This window comes from Aulostomus chinensis, chromosome 14 (assembly GCF_037954235.1).
Source record: "Aulostomus chinensis isolate RoL2024-O1b breed Wild chromosome 14, RoL_Achi_v1.0, whole genome shotgun sequence".
Lineage (NCBI taxonomy): Eukaryota > Metazoa > Chordata > Actinopteri > Syngnathiformes > Aulostomidae > Aulostomus > Aulostomus chinensis.
In genome coordinates this window covers 8,827,160-8,845,812 of record NC_141333.1, presented here as the reverse complement: position 1 = coordinate 8,845,812, position 18,653 = coordinate 8,827,160, and the positions used below count along the sequence as shown (strand labels likewise).

General features: G+C 41.5%; 2 protein-coding genes across 4 annotated transcripts; one reads left to right on the top strand and one right to left on the bottom strand.

The window, feature by feature from the left end:
* The first annotated feature begins 33 nt into the window (after window positions 1-33).
* On the top strand, window positions 34-13,129 carry LOC147249645 (dipeptidyl peptidase 9-like). Its single transcript, XM_086223921.1, has 21 exons — window positions 34-594; window positions 1,913-2,003; window positions 2,194-2,438; window positions 3,257-3,369; window positions 3,715-3,888; window positions 4,549-4,717; window positions 4,793-4,903; window positions 5,144-5,272; window positions 5,439-5,500; window positions 5,633-5,733; window positions 5,836-6,013; window positions 6,096-6,255; window positions 6,616-6,695; window positions 7,236-7,406; window positions 7,900-8,035; window positions 9,249-9,394; window positions 9,600-9,746; window positions 9,942-10,094; window positions 10,179-10,321; window positions 10,552-10,663; window positions 10,930-13,129. The coding sequence occupies exons 2-21, from the start codon at window positions 1,948-1,950 to the stop codon at window positions 11,020-11,022; spliced, it is 2,679 nt and encodes an 892-aa protein (XP_086080047.1). The 5' UTR covers window positions 34-594; window positions 1,913-1,947; the 3' UTR covers window positions 11,023-13,129.
* Window positions 13,130-13,543: 414 nt separating this feature from the next.
* LOC147249644 (angiopoietin-related protein 4-like) lies at window positions 13,544-17,565 on the bottom strand. Of its 3 annotated transcripts, none has more exons than XM_086223923.1 (7): window positions 16,827-17,565; window positions 16,548-16,655; window positions 16,343-16,430; window positions 15,611-15,724; window positions 15,181-15,276; window positions 14,809-15,090; window positions 13,544-14,713 (listed from the first exon to the last, which is right to left on the bottom strand). In XM_086223923.1, exons 1-7 carry the CDS (start codon window positions 17,313-17,315, stop codon window positions 14,547-14,549), a joined length of 1,344 nt encoding a protein of 447 aa, XP_086080049.1. In that variant the 5' UTR covers window positions 17,316-17,565; the 3' UTR covers window positions 13,544-14,546. The 3 variants fall into 3 exon arrangements, with proteins under 3 accessions (XP_086080049.1, XP_086080048.1, XP_086080050.1); XM_086223922.1 differs by having other exon boundaries at window positions 16,548-16,658; window positions 16,827-17,514; XM_086223924.1 differs by lacking the exon at window positions 15,611-15,724 and having other exon boundaries at window positions 16,548-16,658; window positions 16,827-17,564.
* Between the last annotated feature and the right edge of the window lie 1,088 nt (window positions 17,566-18,653).

Sequence of the window (18,653 nt, the reverse complement as noted above, 5' to 3'; positions counted from 1 at the left end):
GGAATGCAGTTTTTGGTTGCTGGTACTTAGTATATTTAGCTTGTAACATTTTGTCCTCATTGGAAAGGATGTCCTAATTGCAAACAATCTCAGCAGCAAATGAGTTTTTCATTATACGCTTAAGTGTTTTGTTAGGGGAAGTGATCCCTTCTTGTACTGTCCTAATAGATGGAAAATAAAATTTTAAACCTCTTCTGAGAACTAAAATTACCAGGTAAAACTTAAACTGCTGGAAAGACGAATTATTTCCGGGTTAAAGGTCACAGCAGATGTCAATATTTCCGCATTGTTAGCATTTCAAGCTAGCTTCTCTCTGGGAAAGTAATTTCAGCAATTCATTCAGACTGAGCTCGTCGCTTTCAACACTCGACACGGACTATAAAAGAAGACGAGTGTTTAGTGTCTTTAGGTGGGACGTGTAAGATTAAAATGAACCGGGTTTTTTTTGTTATGATTCATTTCTCTGAGTATTGTTTTGGTACGTTAGCTAACTAGTTCCTGATAGCCTGCTAGCTCCCGCGAGCGTACAACCGGAGAGGTCCAGTGACTGGTGGGCAGCGACACCTGGCCAGCTGTTTGCGGTCTGGAGTGAAGGTTTGTGGACGTTTTAGCTTCGTTTGCTCATCTGTCAAAAGGAAAATGGTGAAACCACGTCACTGACTCTTACATTCTCACCACTTCTAATTGATGATATTTAAATACATTCAGATTTAAACTGCTTATACCGAGAGCCTATGAATGCGTAATTAACGCACTGTGTACGTTAACTTCGCAGTGGTAAGTAAATAACTACCACAAGGCAGGTACTGCTCATGCAAAAACCTAAAGACTGCTTGGTAAATACATTTCATTTAGTTTCACTTAGATTCTTATGTGTCTCTCCCCCCCACACACAGATCCAGAAAAGAGCACAGTATACAAAACTACTCCAGTCATGGCTGCATCTTAATGAGTATTTATGTCATTTACACAGAGTTTAGGCTTTTGAGATTCATCACCATTTTCATGACCAGTATTGTGCATATTGTTGTTTTTTGTTTGTTTTACTCATATTGCTCCTTGAAACTCAAAATAATAATAATAAAAATGTTTTAAACACAATACTGAAACATAAATTGAAAATATCAGCTAGAGAATGGAATTTTAATTGCCTTTGAGCTATTGAAGTTAGAGAATTCTTTGTTCAATACAAATTAAAATACAAGTTAGCATTTGTAATTTGTTGAAAAAAAAATTGCAACAGTATGTCATCGTCTTCGGCTGCTGTCTTTAAGTGTAAAATAGCTCAGCTGTGATTATATGCCTTGAAACTTGAGTGTGGTAGAAGAAGAATGAATGGATATCAATCTTTTCCTCTCGAAATGTTCACCATGTTTGCTTGTTTAGTTAAAATGCAGTTAATGTTTTCTTATAGCAGAGGTTTCCCCACTTAAAGACTGTTAACGTTTATTCTCTACACCATAGAGACACGAATACGCTAAACAATGTGAAATTATGACAGATCTGATAACGTGAAATATGAATTTCTGAGAATGAGCTTTAATGGAACTTGCACTTCATGACGGCCTCTTACAACAGAACACCCAACATACGATCTACAGTAAAATGTGAAGCGGTGGTGCAACATTTGCCACAGTACTGACACAAGCGTTGGAAGTACCAGAGTCATGCAGCTGAGTCATAGAGTCTTCAGAGCCGGATCGTGTTGCTGGAAGTATTCTGTGGAAGAGCTCTTCGATGAAGCAGCGCAGGGACGTCTGCCCTCCACGGGGCTGCCTCCTCTGTAACAGCAACTGTTTCATTGTTGATTGAATATTAGTAAACCAGGAGCCTGCCAAGTTCTTGATTTTTATTTTTACTTTCTCAGTTGTACGTACTGAATTGTCACATTTCTTAACCCTCTGTTCCTCAGGGTGCCAGGTCTGGTTGGGGGTCATTGAACGGTTAATGCACAGAGTAAAGAGGCTGAAATTTGAAGACAAATCAGAAGACGACAGGGACAGGTATGGAATATTTGAATTCACAGATGCCAGGTTTTCAATTTTAATTTTCTTTTATTTGAATTCAGTTATTTCATATAATTTAAATCAGATGTTGACAGTTCAGACTTTTCATGATTTCTTTAATGTTGAATCTAGGATGTTGCCAGTGTTAGTGTATGAATAGTATGCTAGTATGAATGTCTGTCCACAGCGTCAGAGAGACACTGGCGGGCATGACGGGGGTGGATGAGCTCTCTGACAGCACTGAGGTGGTGGAGATGGAGGATGTGAATCCTACCCACTTCCAGGTAGAGAAGCATACGTGGGATGGCCTGCGGAAAATCATCCACATCAACCGCAAGAACACCGGCGTGGTCATCAGTAAGGTTCCGCATGACTTCCATTTTGTCCAGAAGGATGAGACCAGCCCACATTCTCACCGCATCTACTACCTCGGTGAGAAATACTGTGGTCTGACACAGTTGTTGAAATTAGGGACCCATTTTCCAAAGTTTCTAAGCTGGGTGATTCCCCTGCAATGTTCAAGTAGCAACCAAACAATAAATAGGTCCCTGTCAGATTTGTACTCTTTGTCAGGGTGAACATGTAAGCCAGCATTTTTTTTCTGTGGTAGTGTTACAGGACAGCTCGTCTCTATGAAGTATCTGTGGATGCAGCTGGTGAGTCAGAGGTTTAGATTCCAGCAGCTGTTTTCAGCACATTTGATATCCAGTGACCAGCTGCAGGAAGCAAAACCTGCTATATATAATATGTCTGCTGCAGCCGGAGCGGCTGTGTGAGTTTGATCGATTAGACACTTTTATTCCTGTGGACACGGCTGTGTTGGAGAAAAAAAAGGAATGGCTTTTTTTTCTAAAGATGCTATTTTGCACCAGAGTTCAACAGCATGTAGGAAGAGGAAGAAACAAAACCAGTTGTGGATGACAAACCAGTTATCAGATTTCCTAGTAAAATGTGGCAGCTGCAGTTATGGTGCCAGTATGGCACTGGCTCCTCACAGCAGTGTGTCGAGTATGCATGTTCTTCCCGTGTCTGCATGGGATTCCTCCCCCATGAAAGACCTGTGTGTTAGGTTAATGCTCCTGTGGGTGCTCCTGAGGACAAAGATCTGGAGTTGGACCCTGATTGCGTAACGCATCACAGCTCAATAGAGGAGAGGTTAAATACAGAAGACAAATGTCTTTGTATCGAGGTCTGATGACAATAAAAACGACCTCCTCTTTGTCTTAGCTTGGTGTGCTTGTTCTTTTCAGGAATGCCTTACTCCAGCAGAGTAAACTCTTTACTGTACTCTGACATCCCCAAGAAGATCCGTAAAGATGCTCTACTGGTTTTGTCTTGGAAACAGATGCTGGATCACTTTCAGGTGACAAGGAGTTTTATTTCTTTTATATTGTATATATTATTTTTCAGCCGAGAAAGTTAACTGAGTATATATTTATTTAAAAGATGGTTGTGACCCACTCTGCACATGTCTACCAGCCCTAGTGACATAAGAGACGTGACTAATGTTCTTTCTACTCAGCAGTTACACCGGGATGTATTGATTTGATAAACAGTTTCTCGTTGTCTAGGGGAGATAGAGGGTTTCACTGCTACGCTAATGTTCTCTCACCGTTTGTTTGTTTTCCATGCCCTCAACAAACCATTTGACCTCAACCTCAGTTGGCCAGCTTCATCACTTTGTGTGTCCTGTCACCCCTGAACTCAGGCCAGCCCTCACCACGGGGGCTTCTCCCGGGAGGAGGAGCTGCTGCGAGAGAGGAAGCGCTTGGGGGTGTCTGGCATCACTTCCTATGACTACCACCGGCCCAGCGGAGTCTTTCTGTTCCAGGCCAATAATAGTCTGTACTACTGCCGGGATGGTGGAAACAGCAGCTTCATTGTGAGTTAAAGGAATGTTTTCACTCCTCAAACCCTCAGAAAGGGACCCTGTAATGGGGCACCTAGTGAAAATGTTTGTTTCAGTATTGTAGTCGCATATTAAAACTTCAAAATGTACTGTACATTGGTCCTGCAAGCACCCTGATACATACTTACAGGCAAAGCTGACTCTGGCTGGTTTTCCATTAATGTATGGATTAACATCTAGGATGTTAGAAGCCCATCTCGGGTCACACAAACATTTTTACCTGTGTACACATGAGCTCAGTTGTCTTCCCCTCTCTGTGTGTTCGTGCAGGGTTCCTACCTATTACTTTATAAATGAACATGTGTTCTTTATGCTGATATTTGTGTGCTGTTGAAGGACAGTGTTTTGTTTTGTTTTAATGACCCACATTGCATGTACCTGCTCATTGTATTTCAGTTGGCACAAATATATTTAGTTTGAACTGTCATTCATTCTAAAAATTGTGTAATTGATTTTGGCTGCAGACAATTGCATTTACTTCTATGATGAAAACCAAAACATTTCTTGAATGTCAGTAAGTTTTTACATCTCTTCATCTATTTATATCTCCCTCTTCACATGTTCCGGTTGGTCAAACATGTTATGTAATAAAAACTCAGTGAGCAGTTATCCAATCGTTCTTCCTTTGTGCAGACTTGTCCCATGAAACCTGTAGAGATCAAGAGCCACATTTCAGGCTCACGCATGGACCCTAAGATCTGTCCAGGGGACCCAAACTTTATCGGCTTCATCAACAACAATGACATTTGGGTGTGCAGCATTGAGACGGGTGAAGAGAGGAGACTCACCTTCTGCCATAAAGGTTGGTGAGATGTTCACCGACAGTCTTACATGGAATCTTTGCACTGTGTTTATATGTCTCTGTTTTTCATTTCAGGTCTCAATAACCCGAGAGAGGACACAAAGTCAGCTGGTGTCGCCACGTTTGTCACTCAGGAAGAATTTGATCGCTTCACTGGATACTGGTGGTCACCTACTGCTGGAGAAGGTGAATGAGTAATATGCTAGTAATCTATTACTGTCATTCTGTGCTCTTTTTATGTCATGCTGATATTAATAGTTTGAAGATGGATTGTTATCAGATCAGTAGGGATCTTTTGAAAGTAACTGAAAACAGAAAAACTTTTTTAAATGGATCAGTTGCAACTGTTTCAAAGTAAATGCGATACCGTCTATGTTGTTGCTTTGTTTACTGTGTTCCTGACTTTTTTTTTTCTCCCTGTCGCAGAATCAGACGGTGGCAAAACTCTGCAGATTTTATATGAGGAAGTGGATGAGTCCGAGGTTGAGATCATCCATGTACCTTCACCAGCTCTGGAGGAGCGTAGGACTGATGTCTACCGATACCCACGTGCAGGTGATCAACATCTTTAAAGTTTAAGGATGCGATGTGTTGTTTTAGGGTGTAGTTCTGGATTTGATTGACAAATGATTGTTTAATTAAATTTCTGAATGTGCTTTAGTTCGTTCAGCTTTCCAATAATTTTTGATGTATGTGTTTACTGTGTTTAATTTTTTTCTAGGCAGCAAGAATCCTGATACTACTCTGAAAATAGCTGAAATTAGGATGGACAATCTTGGCAGAGTGAGTTCTCACTCAATTTAACAAGAATTTCTCAAATTTTATGGAACTTGTCACCCGCTGCATCAAACACAACAGTCAGAAAATTCCTCAGAAAGATATTCAGAGGTGATCCAGATGTCATTTCTCCCTCAGATTGTCAGCACACAGGAAAAGGAGTTGCCTGTTCACTTCACCAGCCTGTTCCCTGGCGCTGAATACATCACTCGAGCTGGATGGACGAAAGATGGCCGATAGTGAGTTTCTTGACCTCACATATTGTCGTTAAGTCATGCTGCACTCCAGAACGTTGGTATATTGCATGTGCACATGTTCATGCTCTTCCTCCTGTTGGCCAGTGCATGGGCAGTCATGATGAACCGACGGCAGCAGCGTCTCCAGTTGGTCCTGTTTCCGCCGGCGTTCTTCATCCCTGCACATCAGGATGAGGCCAGCAGGCGGAAGAGCCTCGAGGCTCTTGGAGACACAGTTCATCCGTTCATCATCCACCAAGAGTCTAGCGAAATCTGGATCAATGTGAGCAGTTAATGCAAATAAGATGGACTGAAGTCTTAAATGTAAGTGGAAAGAACAGATAAGCTATTTGTTTGTTTTGTAGGTCCATGATATCTTCCATCCATTTATCCAAACCAGTGATGAGGAGATCACCTTTATCACTGTAAATGAGTCCAAAACAGGGTTCTGCCACCTGTATAAGATCACGTCTGTGTTACAGCAAGGCAGCTACAACTGGGCCAGAGTCTACACACACTCTGAAGGTATCGCTGTGTGACGAGTGACGAGCAGTGTCACAGATTCAGGGTTAGGGTATATAAGAGATCAATTATCTAAAAATCTAAAATACAAGTTAAATATACATGTTTGTATTCTGACATTGCCATTGTGTGTATACGTGTGTGTTACTTTTCCATTTTTTTCAATCAAGGTTTACTTTCAAATACTTTTTCAGTTCGTTGCCTTTTCATTCTTTATCCACCACACATATTAAAATGATTCTTGCCATGTAGTAGAACATGAGATTTACTGTTCACTGTGCATGTGTGTGTGTGTGTGTGTGTGTGTGGAAAAAAAAGAGAAAAAAAAAGCATGATGTTACATTCTCTGGTCTCTCTCACCAGGTGATTTCATGTGTCCAGTCAAGGAGGAGGTGACATTAACTAGTGGAGAGTGGGAGGTGTTGGCCAATCATGGAGCAAAGGTAAAGTCCTGCTCCTGTACCAGTTAAAGTTTGTGGACTTTTATTCAGTTCTTATCCAGAAGAATAGTATTAGATCGCTGGTACAGTACCAGTACACTGTTAATAAACTACATGTCAAATGTGCAGCTTGATGATGACGGAGAAAATGTCTCTGTGTATGTCACAAGGCGCTGACAGCAGAGATAGTGGTTCAATTTGGTTTTACTTTGGATCTGCTCCAAGAAGAAATGACTAGAAATGGAGGTCAAAGGTCAAGAACAGTCTAGCCTCACAAAACATGTTTTCGGCCTTGTGAGCATAATATCGCACAGACTTGAGGGAACTTCTGAGAATTTGACGCAAACAGTGACTTAGACACAAGTATGAACTGATTCAGTTTTTTTTTAATCACCAGAAACGTCATTTTATGTATGATAAGATCTGTCACAAATGTCTAATAACATGAGAGAAGAGCAGGCTACACTACATACACTTGAGCGTGAAGTGCTAATTCTGTTGTTTGTGTGTTTTTTTGTTTGTTGTATGTACTGTTTGGTGCAGCGTTCGTCTAGTCCTCAGATTTGGGTGGATGAGACAGAAAAGCTGGTTTACTTCCAGGGAACCAGAGACTCTCCTCTGGAGCATCACTTATATGTAGTGAGCTATGAGTCTCCGGGTGAAATCATCCGACTCACTAAACCTGGTTTCTCTCACAGCTGTTCTGTGAGCCAGGTACATACACACACGCACACACACACACCAATGGTCTAAATACTCATAAATTATAAAAAAATAACAGCAGTTCATACTCATCTTGGATTTGCAGTAATACAGTTTTATTAGAGAGGTTAGCACTTTTGCCTTCATGCAAGGATGGTGAAAATGAAACATGAGCATTCTACATTTACAAAGACATAAAGTTTATGTGTCCACAGCGCCGTGCAGTCTGGAAAAGAAGAACACAGCAATTCTGTTTCCAGGCTTTTAAGATGGCTTGTAAACTAGAGTTGGACATGATAGTATTTGTCACAAAAAGTTAGCCACTGTTGCCATCAATAGTGAATACTCTTTCTGGAATCATCTTCTAGAAACCCCTTATGGGTCTTTCTCACATTAAACAACCAACTAGTGTGGAACTGGAAATGTTCAGTTTACATTTTGCTTTACCCCAGTGTTCGCAGCAGCTTTGTTAATCTGCCCCTGTCTCGTCTGTCCCTCCACTCAGACGTTTGACATGTTTGTCAGCCATCACAGCAGCCTGACCAGCACACCAAGCGTGCACATCTACAAGCTTAAGAACTCAGACTGTAACCCCCTGCTCAAAGAGCCTCAGTTCTGGGCCAGCATGATGGAGTCCTCAGGTACTAAAGCAGATTTTATCAGTGTTTTTATGTGTTTCAATTTTGTATGCACTTGCTGCCTGAACAAAGAAGATATTTGGTAGAAGCAGTCAGTACACATTCTTAGCCCTCCCACAATATCAACATATTATTTCACTGTTTGTGTGCGGCGCAGTTATTCTTTCCCTCTTTTTGCTTGTTGTGGACTTAAAAAAATACTGTCCCTCTTGACACAGCCCTCCAGAAAATAAACCCAGAAAATTCTCTTTTATTTACCTTGTAAACAAGAAATAAAACAGTAGCATGCAAGGCTGGCAAAAGCATGTCTGTAAAATTAGTAATTGGGAAAGTGGAATGTTTCATGAGCTCAACGTGAGTGAAACAGTGTGAGCTCATTAAGGGGAGTGGTGCAGTAGCACTCTGATCAATTGATGATTTTTACTGTAGGTGTTGCATCCAGTGCCGGTTGGAAGGAAAAAAAGGTTCTTGTCCTGTTGCAATTAAATTTACTTTTCAATTTGATTGTACTCTGCTGATTTTAGTGTATTTAAGAGTACATGTGTGAGGCCAGTAAACGTGCACGCTGTTAGGAGAAGTTATTGTGCACCATACTGAAGCAATCAGGCAAACTCCTGTGATACCACAACAGAAAAATAGTTATGTTTGAACCTCCTGACCTGCTTACTTGACATTGTGCAGTTTTTTTCTGAGCTGGAATTTACTTTATTAGGCTTTTCTTATGATTATCCATCCATCCATCCATCCATTTCTATACCGCTTATCCATTAAGGGTTGAGCAGGGCGCTGGAGCCTATCCCAGCTGTCATTGGGTGAGAGGCCGGGTTCACCCTGGACGGGTCACCAGTCCATCGCAGGGCCATCAGGAGCAATTAAGGGCTCAATATCTTGCTCAAGGATACTTGGACATGGTCACCGGGGCAAGTGAGGATCGAACCAGCGACCCTTCGGTTGCTAGACGGCCACTCTACCTCTAAGCCATGCCGCCCCTTTTTCTACTTACAATTGAACATAAATAGGAATATCTCATACAATCAGGAGTACAATTATAGGAATAATGGTACTTTCTTTTCTCCCTAAGAATCCTTGTATATTGAAATCGTCATAGTAAGATAAAAGATACTGTGGCTCAGCCCTACTTGAAGGAGGTGACCCTCATGTACAGACTGTGCTAACCAAGATCTTCTTCTCTTATGTGCCTGCTGTTTGTTTACAGGTTGCCCACACAATTACACTCCTCCAGAGATCTTTAGCTTCCCTGGGAAGTCAGGTTTCCAGCTTTATGGCATGTTGTTCAAACCACACAACCTGGTCCCCGGCATGAAGCATCCCACTGTCGTCTTTGTTTACGGCGGTCCTCAGGTTTAAGCCCCCGCAGTGCCACATTAGACTCATGTTACAGGCTTAGAAGCAACAGAAGGAAGATTTTCACCACATATTATAAAAAGCACAAAGTTTTATTTTGAAACACAGCATTTTTACAACAATATATCACCATTTGAATGTGTGACAAGTATTATTACCCAAGAAAAAAAACATCAAATGAGAAATGAAAACTTTCCTGCAGGTCCAGTTAGTGAATAACTCATATAAAGGCGTGAAGTATCTGCGGCTGAGCACACTGGCGTACCTTGGCTACGCCGTGCTGGTCATTGATGGGCGGGGCTCGTGTCAGCGAGGACTCAAGTTTGAAGGAGCTGTGAAGGACAAAATGGTATTTACCACATAAATCATCTGAGAGAAAAACACTGCTCAGTGTGCTGTGTTATAATGTTGTTACTTTCTGCATAAAAAAATAACAGGAACCCTTGGAACGTAAATATGACTTTAACCTGATTTGTGTATTTGAATATGTGTAAACATAAAGGTTGTTTACAGCTGGGCGGCCTCGCTCCTGTCCCCTCTTCAGGGTCAGGTGGAGATTGAAGACCAGGTTGAGGGTTTGCACTATGTAGCTGACAAGTACAAGTTTATAGACCTGAGTCGCGTTGCCATCCACGGGTGGTCGTACGGAGGCTTCCTGTCACTCATGGGACTCATCCACAAACCTGACATCTTCAAGGTGAGCTACATTGACATTTATCGTTTTGTTTCAAATGGCTTTGTAATTAAGAAATAACTAATAAAAATATTACTTTTCATTTAGGTTGCCATTGCAGGAGCTCCAGTGACATTATGGACAGCCTATGACACCGGCTACACCGAGCGGTACTTGGACATGCCCGACATCAACCAGAAGGGCTATGAGGCTTGTTCCGTCGCCCTACACGTCAACAAACTTCCCAACGAGTGAGATCTTTTTTTTTGTTTCAAACACTCAGGTTTATGTATATGTGTGCATCATAGAAGAGAAGCATTATCATATGCAAACTGTTATTTGCGTTTGCTGCACTGTCACAAAACAACATATTTGTTTATTGTCAAGTGTGGTTTAGAAGTGTAAAATCTGGCCCTGCCTCTGTTTAGATCATTTGAAATGTAAACAGGAGACTCAAGACAGAATCTGTCTGTAATTACAGGCCCAACAGACTGTTGATCCTGCACGGATTTCTTGACGAGAATGTGCACTTTTTCCACACCAACTACCTGGTGTCTCAAATCATCCGGGCAGGGAAGCCATACAGCCTTCAGGTAGGAGCCATTTACTCATGTATTAAACAAGAGCCTGGTGGGCTTTTCCTAAACTAACCAGAGTGAGATAAACAAACCTGTAGGAGAAAAGATTTTCTCAGACTGGGAGGTTTGGTTGTGATAAGTGTGTGCTACTCAGATGGTAATTGCTCTTCTTCCACGTTAACAGCACAGTAACTGTAGTTTGACAAACATGAAAGACATTCTGGAATGTCTGAAATGTCACAATGACTAAACATGTATTTCATGTTTGGGTTTCCTGTTAGGTTTATCCCAACGAGCGACACAGCATCAGGTGTCCAGAGTCAGGAGAACATTATGAGATGACGCTGCTGCACTTCCTCCAGCAGAACCTCTGATAAGTCTTTCCACACGCTGACTTTCCCTTCCTCCTGTCTTCTCCTTGGCTTCTACCTCCTCAATTTATCCAAACGTCACCGGCTTCCACTTTCTTTCATAATCTGCTGATTTCCAGATACAGGTATGCCAAACTTTACCTCAAGAGTTTGCCTGCCCTGATTCCACCAGGTGGCGCTGTGTTCCACCTGTTAGTTAGTTAGTTTTGTTTTTGTTTTTTTGCTCTATCCTCAGCATGGCTTTACACCCCACTGGCAGCTTTTCCGAGGAGTTTTGCTAAACACGTCAAGAAAGTTATGTTGTTAAGTTTTTTTTATGACAAAATGTCAAAGGTCAACTTCACTGTGACATAAAAATGTTCTACAAAAATAAAAAATTAATTGTAGTTATTGTTCTCTTTTTGCGGCTTCAGGTAATGGACAGTTCCCATGTCTGATTTTCTGCCCGGTTCGATCAGCTCTGTGACATTTGATGTTGCTACTGTCAAAAATACACCTGGCTCATGATTTCATTGCTGTATGATCATGGCCACTCCAGGCCGGGGCTTCCAGAAGTAAAATACAATGTATTATGTATTAAACATCATGCTTATAAATGATAGTTAACATTTGGAAATAGATTAAAATTTTGGTGGGCCTCTTAGTGTGTGTGTGCATACGACTTGAATCATCTCAGAGCGCACCCTTATTTTGGGGGGGTCTACATAATTATTGCCACCAGATACACTGCAGTTCCTCTCAAGAGATAAAAATACACACTTGTTCTATGTTTGTTGGAAGATGCATCAAGCTGCACAGAGCAGAATGGACCTGGCAGAGCGCATCAACACATCAATGCCATGCCGCCATGCTGGACGAGAGCTTCATCTTAGAACCAAAGTTGGAAATAACAATAAGCGGAAATAAAACCTAATTCAGCGACGCAGCCGGCCTATGTAGCCAGACAAAACGTTGCACTTGTCAAACTCCCAGTGGGATATGGAGGCATGCAAAGGACAGAATAAAACCACAACCTAGCTCCACCTCGGTGGAATTGAGGTGTTAGTAGAGGATCACATATCAAGCGTCTGTGTCACAGCCTTTACTGCCCCGTGAGTGGAATGTAGTCTTAGCATCCATAACTTATGTTCAAATAAATATGAATCTATAAATGTAACAACTGAACAACAGGACAGTCAAATAGACTTTTCTTGACTCATAACCAGGAGGGGGAGCTGCTCACTCAGAGTAAAGTGGGCTGAGGTTGTTGGACCCCTGGTGACCGCAGACAGGAGAAGTAACAAGACAATGATTATATTGTTGAAAATGTTGCTTATATTATGTTATATAAGTTATACCTGACGAGTGGTACAAAACCCATGACCGTCAGATCCATTTGTTAAAAGCAGCTTGGAGGAATACCTTCCATATGTCTTGTGCCATTCCTGCTTCTTTTTTGTTGTTGTTATTATTACAGAGCATCAAGAAAAATGCTACATGCCACATTTTTATTGTGAATTATTCAAAGTGTATATTTTCTTGATTCTTATGCAGTCACTAACGTTGGGAAATTATGGTGAGCTGCTGTTGTCTCACTCGCTCTGGTTTACTTTTATAGCTTGTTTTTCTTCTGCTGCTGAAGGCTCTTAAAGGTCCAGCTCAGATGACTTTTGCACACTGTATGATACCTTGGTGCCAATGAACTGACCCAGAACATGATGAACTGTTGCAGTCTTGAGATTAATTGCTGGAGTCCAAGAACTATTGTATCAAGGAGTCTCACTGAGGACCTGCCACAACAGAAGGGTCCGATGAGCTACTGTACATATGTATACTTTCAGCTATTGAAAGAAGAAATAAAAAAGTCTGTTTTGAATTTATACAGGTTGAGTTCATAGTTTTACAATCTTGTTGTGTGTCAGTCACCCAGCGCAAAGATAAAACATCATTAAAGTAGAACATAAACTAGTTTGACTGTCATATGCAGTCCTGGTATAAAAGAATGGAGCACATAAATCACATTTCCATACTAACATAATAGAAAACAATTGGATTTAGCCACGTATAAAGAAAACGAGGACCATCATGCAGTGAAGATTTAAGGAGTTGAAGCAGGTCGGGTTGTCTGAATTTCTCCGATTGCAGTTTTATAGACAAGGAAAAGTCTCTGTATTATGTAGATTTTATTCATGTTGGCACTGCACATCTGCATTGCTGCTATAGTATGAATATTCAGAGTTGTATACACGCACATTGATCCAGTTTCATTGGGACAAACCAGATTCAGTCCATTCGGGCAAACACTTCCATGAACCTGACAAAGCTTCTACTTTCAACACAACAGAATAAAGCTACTTAATACACAGGATGATCACAAGCTGCCTAGCCAGTTTCTTTCTTGCTGATTGAAGTAAAACGCCAACCAGTGAAGTAACTCGAAAGCTGCGGCGGTCTAGCTGATGTTTCCCTTGACCCTCAGCAGGGGGCAGCAGATCTACAGAGATGGCTAATGGTATGGAACTTAAAGTGTGTTCAAGCAACCACCAAGCAAAATAGGGTGGAACAAACCAAAATAAATAAATACATTTATTCAGAATCAATCCATTTCAAAAATGTCACCCACACAACCTCAAAGATGTATTATCATGTTATATTGTTAATAAATGCAAATAGAATACGAGTCAAAACAGCAGGCCATGCAAAAGAACACACACAGATAAACATCATTGAAAACAGTGACACAAAGCTCTCATCAAGGTCATAGATAATAAAGCAATAAATATAAGAAAAAACATCACATGTATTACTAAAAACCCCCACATCAGTCGCTCCACTCATCTCGAAGTGTGTGGTTTATTTTGAATCGTACTCAATTTAAACAGTTCTGTCGTGTTATCGTGAAATTAAAGCTCATCGTGAGCAGCACGTCCTTTTACTTTCATGAGGTTCTTTTTGTTTCGTCGGTTTCTTTTGGTTTCGTCGGTTTCTTTTGCTTTCGTCAGTTTCTTTTACTTTCGTCAGTTTCTTCTTTTACTTTCATCGCTTTCTTTTTTTAATTTCATCAGTTTCTTCTTTTACTTTCGTCGTGCTTTGTTGTTCCCGTCCTGGAACTACTGGTGTGACATCTGTTTGTGTTTGTCGTGGTTTTAATTCTCTGCACGTTCAGTGGCTGTTTTCAAGAACACAGTGCCAGCTTTCGGTCAGCCGTTGAAAACCTTTATTTTCAGCAGTTCAAATACAACAAATATAAAATATTTAAAGTTAAAATGTTAATTTTTTTGACTTTACATTATTATACTATAAAACATTAAATATGTACAGCAAGTAGTCGTAGTATTTGGAAAAGCTCCCTTACAAAGGGAAGAGTACAACTGTCAATATGACAAAAGAAGTCCACAATATTTATAAATTAATTACTATATTATTATTACATGGCACAGCATAGAAATACCCCAGGATCCAGTGTGCTATGACAGATCATACGTGTGCGTAGTTCAGTCTTTTGCAGCTCATTTGACTTAAGTCCATGAATGTTCACTTCTTGAGACTTATTGCTTTATTGTGGAGGGTGCAATCTTCAGTAGAGTTGTCTTCAGAGAGACATTTTGTCCCTTCGTGGTCCAGAACATCCCTTGTCTTCTCAGCTGCAGGCTCGGCCTTCTGGGATACTTGCCGTTTAGGTTTGATGTCCCACAGTCACTGAACCACCAACCTCCTGCAACAAAAAGAACCGCAGTTGTTCTGTTAGCTTCCAGCTCTGAAGAGGATTGTTGTGTGCTGACGTTAGCGGGGTTGTGACTCTGATCGTACCTGAGTGCAGCTCAGCACAGTTGACGTCCACAGTGAAGTCGTTATCGCGGTCAGCGGTAGAGAAAGGAATCCCTGAGGCTCCCGTGTGAATGAGCTCCTCCTGAACTCCAGATGAAGAGTCCTGCTCCAGGTGAAGAGCGAACTTCTTTTCTTCCCCATCAAGTCGGACCTGGTAACGAGTCACCTGAGTGTGTCCCACCCAATCAGAGAGCTCCGCTTGCAGGATGTACTGGCCTTGGTTGGTGAGTGAGTGGACGTTCTCCAGGCCTAACCAAAACTCTCCTGAAGGATGTAAAACAGTAAAGGTCAATTTCTCTGATGGTCATTTTCTCACACATGTATTTAAACATCTTGAATCACCCTTGAACTCACCGTTTAGGCTGCCGAAGCCGCTTTTATAGCTCTCCCAACGCTGGTTGAAGCTCTGGAATCCATCCAGACGCTTTTGGATGACGGTCCATCCGCCTTCTGTAGGAAACAAAGGGAAGTTGAGCTTAAGAGGTTTTGTCCAAAGTGTTTTTTTTTTCAGTTTTGCCTTAACAAGTTTTGACTTGTCAAACTTCTTTTGATTGCAAATTAAAAAAAAAAAAAGACAAGATTACTAAACTTGGCGTGTCACTGTTCTGATGACAATTCATTGATCCCTAAAGTATCAGTGTTGAGATCGACTGGTGTGGCTCAGAGTTTATTTTGGAGTCAAGTAGAGTTCCAGCCCTTGGCCGTGATTTTTTTCAATTTATTTTTTTCAATACATTTTAACGTTTTAAAATGAGTTCCTCGGGACAGTTTGTTTTGGGCTCACCTGAAGTCATTTCACAGAGGACGTGGAATGGCTGGGAGTTCTGAGGCTGGATTGTGTAGACGCCGCTGGCTCGCTGCCCTTGAACAAACAGATCATGGCAATCTCGAGCCAGACCTGAGAAAAGCAGGACACAGAAAACCGATCAGATGATTCAGCAAATCACAAGACTGAAGCACTGAGTGGTTGTTAGTTCTTGGGTTGGAGCACGCTGAGGGCTGTGCTAACTGTGTTCCAGCAGCTCTACCTGTGCTTTAAAAGCCTTTGTCCTCATTCCTCTGATCTTTGGACCGTCTGGGAGCAGCTCTGCCAGCGAGGAACGATTATAAATTCAGGGCCAAAGGTTTTTTTTTTATTCTTACATCACTGTTCATGAAGAGTTACGACCTTTTCCTCGAGTTTCACAATGATTATATGACCTGTAGACTATTTCTCTGTGGGTGTGTTGAGATTGAATAGATACGGTGACATATTTTACACCGTATGACTCATAAACTATTAAAGTTTTTATCATTTTTCAAAGTATCTGCGTGTGTGTCGAGTTTCAGCAATGTGAGCTGTTTTATATTTCAGTGCCCAGAATGAAGAAGAAACATTTTGAGAACTGCTGTGCATTTGACATTTCACAGCTGACACATTCAGCGTTTCTTGGCAGCCACAAAGGTCATTACCATTATTTACCATCATTTTTTGTAATGCGATATGTGGAAGTCAGAAAATGGTTTGTTTTCTTACCTGATTTGATGTGGCTCTGCTTTGCCTCTCCCCTCAGAGCCGTCTCTTCATCTCTCCGTCTGTGGGATTTTACTCTCTTCTGTGAAACCTGAATAAATAAAAATGAACGGATTAGCGAAGTGTTGAGGTCGGAGGGCCCGGTTGTTCTGATATTGCAGGTTTCCAGTTCTTTTACAGATGTCAGAGCCGTCTGATTGGGACTCACCTTGCTCTGCAGGGCTTGCAGGTGCAGACTCTGCTTCTCCAGTTTGTCTTGTTGTTGTCTGATTTTGTCCACCAGCTGGTCGATGCGTTTGTTCTGAGCTGCCACCATCTTCTGGAAAACAACAGATAAACCCCACCCATCTCATTAGCTACATCTTTATGTTCACATCCTCAAATCTCACCTCCGTCTCTCTAGGATGGAGGTGATTTGATGGGGTGCAGTGACAGATAAGTAGAAGTTTGTTTCAAACACGAGCTCAAACAGATGTTGGTCTCTCACCTGGATAAATGGGATCCCTGTGTGATCACTGTAGTTGCTGTCCAGCATCGGCTCTGCAATCACTTCCTCCACCTTCCCCTCCAGTCTGTCCATCCTAGAGTAGATGTCCTTGGCCTGCTTCTTCACCTCTTCCACCTTCACCCTCATCTCTTCGGCCATCTCTGCAGCCATCTTCTCCCTCTCCTCCACTTCTTTCCCTCTAGCCCTCAGGGCTTCCTCTTGCTCCTGCTGCTTTCTCTCCAGTGAAGCCATCGTGATGTTGAAGGCTTTCAATTTGGCACTGACGTCCCTCATCTGGGCTTTGGTTTTGTCCACATGCTCCTTCAGACCCTGGCCCAGTTGCAGGAGGCCGTGGGCCACCACATTGACATCATCCCAGGAGGCGTGTTTCTCTCTGCCGCCTGGTAAGACTCGTCTGTCTGCAGGGAAACCTGCTGCTGCATGCACCCAAATGGTCAGCAGGAGGATGAGAAGCTGAGGCATCTTCATCTCTTAGCCAACTCTCTCAGGTCTGTTTTGATGAGAATGCTGGTGTTCTCGCTGTCTGTTGTCTGCTGTGTGCTGCAATTCTACGAATGGCATTGTGAGGTTTTTATAGCTCAGTGATGCAGCAGAGGGCCGCTCTGATTGGCTGTGGGAGCTTGGAGTGGGCATGGACTGGGCCGGGGGCGTGGAAAGTCATGCATAGCGGTCACTGCTCAGAGGAGTTCCACCATGATGCAACGAAAGGTCTGAATTTCTGGATGAAAACTGGCTGATGTGCAGTCGGATCCAGTTTAGCTGTACCAGTTCACGCTTTCTCTTAAAAAACATGCTCTGATAACTTTGGCAGACGATTTAAATCGGCTCCTTTTTTTAATATGTCCAAAAAATGTTTAATGTTTTTAGTGATTTGAAATAAGTAAATTTAGCCTTATGTGCCCAATACTTGCATGTCTTTCCCTTTATTTAACCAAATACAGTTAATGATGGAACTCACTAAGTAAGGTCCATGTTGAGCAGCTTTCAACCATGTCAGGATCTTCAATGATTCATATTCTTTTTTTCCTTTACACAGGCAATGATAAAGACCATAATACATTTTACATGACCAACAAAATGTATATAATAATGTTTTGTTATAGTCATTACTGCACGTATCTGTCATTATTTGGCAGTTTGTTCAAATACATTGGAGAGTATAAAATGAATGGGGCTTAAAAATAAGACTAAACCTTCCAATCCTAAATAATTAAAAAAAAATCAAGATAACTTGATGATTATTGTTTATTTCTGTGTGTGTGTGTGTGTGTGTGTGTGTGTGTGTTTAGGGGGGGGGCAGCAAGTGTTTGACGTTGATCAGGAATGCCTTTTTTGTGAGAAGTAGGGGAAAGTTCACCCTGCAGGGCTTTTACAATCTCACTCCTGACAACAAAATCCAGCAATCACACACACTCATGCACACACCCAGACACACAAGGCACGTGACGTACAGATGAGGTACAGATGGCATGTGGAATGCTGAAAAACATACACACACTACATACATACAACAAGGGGGGAAAAAAAAAACAAAACACATATATATATGTATATATATATATATATACATATATATATATAACAAAAACTCTGTGTGGGAAGAAGACATGAAAATGTTTCGGGCAGTTATCAGCAGAACTGAAAGTGTTATTTTATCAATTGATAAAGTAACTGGCAAAATAATGACGAGTTTTTAATCAGTGTTTAAAAAGTCCTCCTTGAGTTAAAAATGTGTTCGTCTCCAAGTTCTCACAGTTGAATGTTGGGTCTTCACCGTGTGGAAGGATGGATGTGCAGGGTTTGGCA